Source organism: Clupea harengus, unplaced genomic scaffold (assembly GCF_900700415.2).
Source record: "Clupea harengus unplaced genomic scaffold, Ch_v2.0.2, whole genome shotgun sequence".
Lineage (NCBI taxonomy): Eukaryota > Metazoa > Chordata > Actinopteri > Clupeiformes > Clupeidae > Clupea > Clupea harengus.
The window spans coordinates 103460-110365 of record NW_024879624.1 but is presented as its reverse complement, the minus strand read 5'-3'; the positions used below and the strand labels follow the sequence as shown (position 1 = coordinate 110365).

The 6906-nt window shown below is 41.4% G+C and overlaps 1 protein-coding gene across 1 annotated transcript; it reads right to left on the bottom strand.

Moving 5' to 3' along the window:
• Window positions 1-2106: 2106 nt before the first annotated feature.
• LOC122129291 (probable E3 ubiquitin-protein ligase MID2) lies at window positions 2107-4171 on the bottom strand. Its single transcript, XM_042704306.1, has 3 exons — window positions 3878-4171; window positions 3007-3046; window positions 2107-2905 (listed from the first exon to the last, which is right to left on the bottom strand). Exons 1-3 carry the CDS (start codon window positions 4157-4159, stop codon window positions 2631-2633), a joined length of 597 nt encoding a protein of 198 aa, XP_042560240.1. The 5' UTR covers window positions 4160-4171; the 3' UTR covers window positions 2107-2630.
• Between the last annotated feature and the right edge of the window lie 2735 nt (window positions 4172-6906).

The following is a 6906-nucleotide window of genomic DNA, read 5'->3' as shown; positions in this document are numbered from 1 at the left end:
AAAATGTATAGTTAGTGTTAAAAATGACCGAAGCTTTGTGCTGCAATAGGCTGCAGTAACAAGAACTTAACTATCTTTTATAGGATGCAGCCAGGTTAGTAAAATACGATCTGTTAGTAATAGCTAATGCCACTTTTCATACCAGCTGCGTAGGCTTGAATGAAGCAGCTGGTGTTGTGTTGCAATGCCCTCCTATACCTTCATCCATCCATCCAGAGGAGAGGCTCACACTATCACTTGGGAGACTGGAAGTGTGTACTATTTCATGCCATTGGCGTAGCCTGTAGTGTTTCATCTTCAGTACAGAGGATCTCTGATGAACACTCAGCACATTCTCTGCATTGCGTTGCTAGGGACTTGTTGGTAGAGACTCAGCTCAGATGCTAGGTCAGGCGCTATGATACTTTAAAGACAACCTGAATGTTTTTGGTGTAATGATTGACAGGCGTTCATACCGCACATTCTTTTTTCTGCTGCATAAACGGTAACCTAAATAAATTAGGCCACCCATCCCTACTGACCTCCTCACTTACTTTTCCACTATAGTCTACAGAAATAATGGGCCTCATTCTCGAACATTTTCTGAAGTTTCTTCTGAAATGTTTCTTACGGACTTCGGAAAAACAACGTACGGAAAAGACCTCCGCCACATTCATGAACGCTTGAAAATGTGTTCCTACGCACCAGAAGTGTTCTGAGCAGTGCTCCGCCGGAACAGTTTTCTTAAATTGAAAGCACGTTCTCGTGCACCTGGATTTGCATACATACACGCCCCGCCAGCTCCTTATAAGGGCACGCAACAGCAGTGACGTGTGCAGTCGGAAACAACCGAGTCCACGCGAAAGCAAATCGGAAGCGAGTCATGTCAAAGCGGAAAGTAACTTCACCGGTGCAGAGGTGGAGGTACTGTTGCAGGATGAAGATGTGTCCATTCTATTACACTATGGCTATATCAACGCGATTGAGTTTAGTGCTGATATATTCATTCACTTACATTTGCAGTGTTCGTGTACATTTACATTTACATTTAGTCATTTAGCAGACGCTTTTGTCCAAAGCGACGTACAAGGGAGAGAACAGACAAGCTATGAGCAATAGAGACCTAGTGTAACAATAAATACTATTTTACATAAGAAATAGAAAAACTAAATAGAAAAGAAAAAGAAGTGCAGGAATGTAACTGCTGTAATTGCAAGTTAAGTACTAGTCGAAGTGCCAGTTAGGAAGGGAGGTGCTCTCTGAAGAGTTGGGTCTTCAAAAGCTTCTTAAAGGTAGAGAGGGACGCCCCTGCTCTGGTAGTGCTAGGCAGTTCGTTCCACCAACGTGGAACTACAAATGAGAATAGTCTGGATTGCTGTACTTGCACAGACTGCAGTGCCAAACGACGCTCACTAGACGAGCGCAGCATCCTGCTGTAGTCCTTTTATTTATTTTATGACATCACGGTGCCTCGTAGAATCATGACTATAAATTCTCATATTTATTATTATTATAATTATTTAAATCTGAGGATGTATGTAGAGTTGATGTGAACACAATCAGCAACGATTTCTCACAAATTCACAGGGCCATCTTGTGGTTTTATAAGGAATCACAATTGAGAAAACTCTGGCCGATTTACGACTGCTATTTCGCGTTCTGAAAGTCTTCTGAAGTTCAGAACAAATCCCAGATGAGAAAACTTCCATGAATACAAATGTTTCCCTAAATCCACCGGAAGAGGAGTTCAGAAGAAATTCCTTCTTAAATTCTTCTCAACTGCATTCGAGAATGAGGCCCAATGTTCCTAATATCTTATGTAGCTTGCTTTCATGCATGTTTGTTAGGCCCATTGGCCTATATGTTAAATAATATGAAGACCACAGCAATGACTGCACTTTAGTAAAGGAGATAACCCCCAACAGCAGCACTGAAGATCAACAAGACTCTGCATTAGACAAACAGACCCATGTTTACTTAAGAGCACTCCTAACTGTGTAGCTATGAATTAGAGGCTGGATGGACTGATTCTCTCATCTAGCCATTAACAGTTTGTGTAGCTGAGTTGTCATGGAATAATCAAGGCAACAATAATAATAAAATGTGTGTAAAGCCGTATGATCCATCTGACATCGTTCTTTCTGACATTCTTATGGCAATTTAGATTTAGATCGAACAGGGTTTGGCAAAACAATACAATAAAAAACAGACCCTACACTATGGTGCCGGAGGATGCAATTACTATGGAGACCTGTAGTTAAGTCAATAGCAAAACAGAGGTGCTTGGTGATGCTTCTGTTGAACCAGTTTGTCCAGTTCTGTCCATGATACAGAGTCTGCCAGCTCGGCAGAGATTTCTTAGGCCAGGTTCCAAAACTCTAATATCTTGGCTAACATGTCCTCCTTGAAGCCCCTGATTATTCAGATAATTGAGAAACACCCAGATCTCTTCTCTGATGTACCAACTCGCACCAATGTGTGTTAAGTTTGGGTTTTCCTGTTCTCATTGTGTTGCTTCCCCCTGTGCCAGGGTTGTAACACTTGGATGAAATGTGTGGTCAGTCTATGGTAGTTTTTTCATGATATGTAAGTTAGAGAGTTTTCACAAATTTCTAACACTAAACAGTTATGGACTGACCACAAATCAGGTGTTAATCCTCACCTGTGTGTACAGATCCCTCCACGCATGGGCTCTGGCGGCCATCTTCACTGAGGGTGGCCACAGTAAAGTGGTACTTCTCTCCTGGAAGAAGACCTGTCACCTCCATCTGAAGACCCGTCACCACGATGCTGCGCTGCTCTTGGCCTCGTCTCCTGGTCACCCTGTACCTGTGGGGGCCAGGAGCGCCCTCTGGTGGTGACCATCTTAAAGTCACAGAATCTGGCTGCACTGAGGGGAACTGGATCTGCCCAGGTGGAGGAACACCTGAGAATGATGGAGGTGGAGATGGAAGCTGAAACGTGAGGTTTTAGTGCTAAACACAAATTTTTACTTATTTTTTATAAAAGTTTTAAAATATTAAATACCTCCTGTTTTCGTAACTTTGCATTGTGTCTCGTGTGCATCCTGTGCAAACAAGAATAAAACATTAGAGAGCAGAGAAACTGGGTTCATCTTGAGAATGTCCTGCCTGTCCAGAGACTGACAGGGGAGAGACTGACTGCTGTGTAGGGTAAAGAAGGGATAACGAACGACACGCCACCACTTATGCAACAGTTGCCACACGTGTGTTATGTTCATTTGGGAATATCATTTTACACATTGATCCCTAAAACAGACTTGATTGTAGAACTACTACTTTCTGCCATACATTCTGCCACACAAGGAGTCTTTTTTTAAGTTAAAACCCAAAGTCGTTAGTTCTAAATGGATGGTTGCTATGGCCAAAGCCCAGTTGTTAGTTCTAAATGGATGGTTGCTATGGCCAAAGCCCAGTTATTAGTTCTAAATGGATGGTTGCTATGGCCAAAGCCCAGTTATTAGTTCTAAATGGATGGTTGCTATGGCCAAAGCTCTGTCGTTAGTTCCATATCTCTCATTGCCAAGCTAGCATGTCCCAGAATTCTGCTGAGCTTAAGGTTAGTAAAATCACTGTGGTCTTCAGCAAAGATAAACTAAAAGCTACTTCTGACATATTTAACATGCTTCTACTCTTGTGATGTTCATATAAATAAGTGTCTTGACACATCAAAGATGCTGAGTTGCCACACTTGTGTGTTCATTTGCAGATATAATTGTTGCTACTCTCTGTACTTCCTTCAAAATACAGTACAAAACCTGGAACTGCTTCATATATCCAAGTTAAATGATGTTCTAAAGCACGTGTCACAATAGAAAATCTATCCAAGCCGTGGTACAATAACAAAGACACCACTCCTGATGTGTATATGTGCCCACCTGCTCCACGATATCATGTCCCTTGTGATCTTTAAGAAAACAGCGTGAGCAGATTGGTGATTGGTCGGTCCTGCAGTAGAACTCCAGCTGTCTCTGGTGCTGTTGACAGAGGCTCTGATCCTGAAGGTCCTGTAGCTGGTGTCTCTCCAGATCTGGGTCAGAGTAGTGAGGCCTGATGCAGGTCCTGCAGTAGGAATCCCCACAGGTCACACAGGTCTTCACAGCAGGATTTGGGCAGACATCACACAGCACCCGTCCAGCTGACACTCTACAAGGACACATGAATGGATTTGTTGAATGAATGAATGTTTGTAGGAATCTGTTTGGTAGGAGCAGTCAAGCAGCCATAATCAAAAGGTCAAAGATCAAATATTATAAAGGCCATGACATTACGAGCTGTACTGGTTTTGAGCCGTTTGTTTCATTGTCCCTTTGTAGGCTCTGAAATACAGTTGCATTGGCAAAAAATGATTTATTTTACATATTGGTATAGGCCCTATGCCCTTGAAATGTGTATAACAATGTTTGACCAATAATTTAACATTTAGATTAATTCCTCCTCTCTTAAATGTTTCTCAAGCACGCTCCCTCATCTTCAAATTGCACATAACGTCAACCTAAATTAATATCACATGGTGAAAATCAAGCCCCTTGATGGCCTGGATAGAGATCACGAAATCAAAGTGCCATGAGAAAAGTATCCATAGCCTAACATACTCTCACTGTTTTATGTCTCCACTCATTACACGTGTATTGGTCGTTATGGATTATTCTGGTAGCATGTCCATTGCACGTATGGAGCAGAATCCTCCAAAAAACACTGATATTTTTGACTGATGTTTGTTTTATTATTCATGCAAAGTTCTATTAAAATGATGATACTTTAAATATCCTAATTTCGCGTTAGAGAATATCCAATAAAACATTTAATTCATTGTGACAGGGACTATTTAGTCGTGACTCATCTGAGTTGCTTACAGTACTAGAGAAACAAATATGTGAAGTAAAAATGGCACTTTTTAGTTCATTTATGATTTGCTGTCTGCTTAAGAGGAACCAAATAAATAAAAATCAAACTATCTGTTCTGTGCCATATTGATTTGTAGAGCATCATATTTTTTTGCATTGAATCACATCGTGTCAAATCGCACTGCAAAACAAAAGGGGTGAATTGTATCCCATTAAAAAATAAAACACAAGTTTAGCACACAGACATACAAAATTACATTGTTGGCAGGTTTGACTCATAGCAATTGGGGTGAATTGTATCGTATGACATAAGTAGTTGCTTCATGTGTATCTTAATGTATCGGATCTTTGGCAAAGCACTTATTTGTGTATCGCTTCAGAGATGTAGATGGAAGACACACACACACACACACATACACACGCATCAGCCTTAGAGATGGAGATGAAAGACACACTCACACACACACACACACACACACACACACACACACACACACACACCAGCCTCAGTGCTGGAGATGCACATCCCTAGTCTGAACAATATGACACCAGGTAAACAGGGTGGGCAGATTGGAATACATTAATTTACCTACCTGGAAAACTAGTATTTAAGTAACTACAGTATATTCTATCTACAGTGGTACGTAACAGTAATGTAATTACAAATATTAGAAATGTAAGGTGCTACCCTACTTGGTTACTGTATTAGACCCATCACTGGTTATAAATATGTGTACCTGGATCCTTCCCCTGTGAAGTTAGGTCTGCCGTCTATCGATTCATCACTCCTCATAGACACACCAGAGTCTGTTCCGCTGGATCTGGATTCATCACTCCTCACAGACACACTGGGCAAAGGGTAGTCCTGTTTCTTCATGACATTCCTGTGAGAACTAGTCATAACATTCATAACATTACAAAGAGGTTCCAGACAGACAATAATCTGTATAATAAATTAATAAAAGAGAAAATACAAAATCTGAAACAATTCTAATAGAATAAAAAGAATAAAACTAGTTTAGTGAATCTGCTCCTCTGTGCAGTGAGGTGAAGGTTGACTTACTCTGTGACCTTCTCCTGTTCTTTGACATCCTGTGGCGTGCCCTTTGACCTGACACTCTTCTGTGACATCACACAGGACACAGGAGAAGGCGGCCTCTCTTTTTGCGTCCTACGACCACAAGACACAAGAGGGTTTTTGAGACTCTGGATTTGAATGATTTTTTGGGGGAATGGGTAGTGTGCTCTAACTTGTCTCAGGGTGATCTGACCCGGAACACAAAACTAAATAGTGCACATCCTGGACGGCAGAGTGGGAACGACACGTGTGTTTATCGGCCCATCACATGACCACATACCATCACATGACCATGACCATATACCATCACATGACCATATACCATCACATGACCATATACCATCACATGACCATATGCCATCACATGACCATATACCATCACATGACCACATACCATCACATGACCACATACCATCACATGACCACATACACCATCACATGACCATGACCATATACCATCAAAATGAGGCTGCCACCCTTACTATGCTTGTATAACTAAAATTCCGCATGGACCAAGCCATCCAACATAACTCACCATAACACACCACAACAAAACACATACAATTCCCAATATCAATAAAACTGGGCTACAGACAGCGTATGTTGTTGTATCGTGAAGGAGAGCCTTTACGGATCCCGGGTAGAGCATACAGCTCGTGTTGCGGCTGTCACCAGCCAGTTGGGCACTGCTGTGTATTCTTTACTATGATCTGCATGCACCATACTGATTAAATGGCCATATTAACCACTTTTAATTCCTTACCTAAATGTATCTCCTTATCTCTTTGTCAAATTGATGTCTACTAACAAAATGTTATTTCTCTTATAGTGTGCTGATGGATGGAGAAACATTGTTCCTCATCACCATATCCATTAAGTACGTCTACACATATTTGCAGCTGAACTCTACGCATTCACTCTGTTTCTTTCTCCACCCTTCATAGTCTGGACTATCCTCACTGTGGGATGCAGCTGTAGTCCC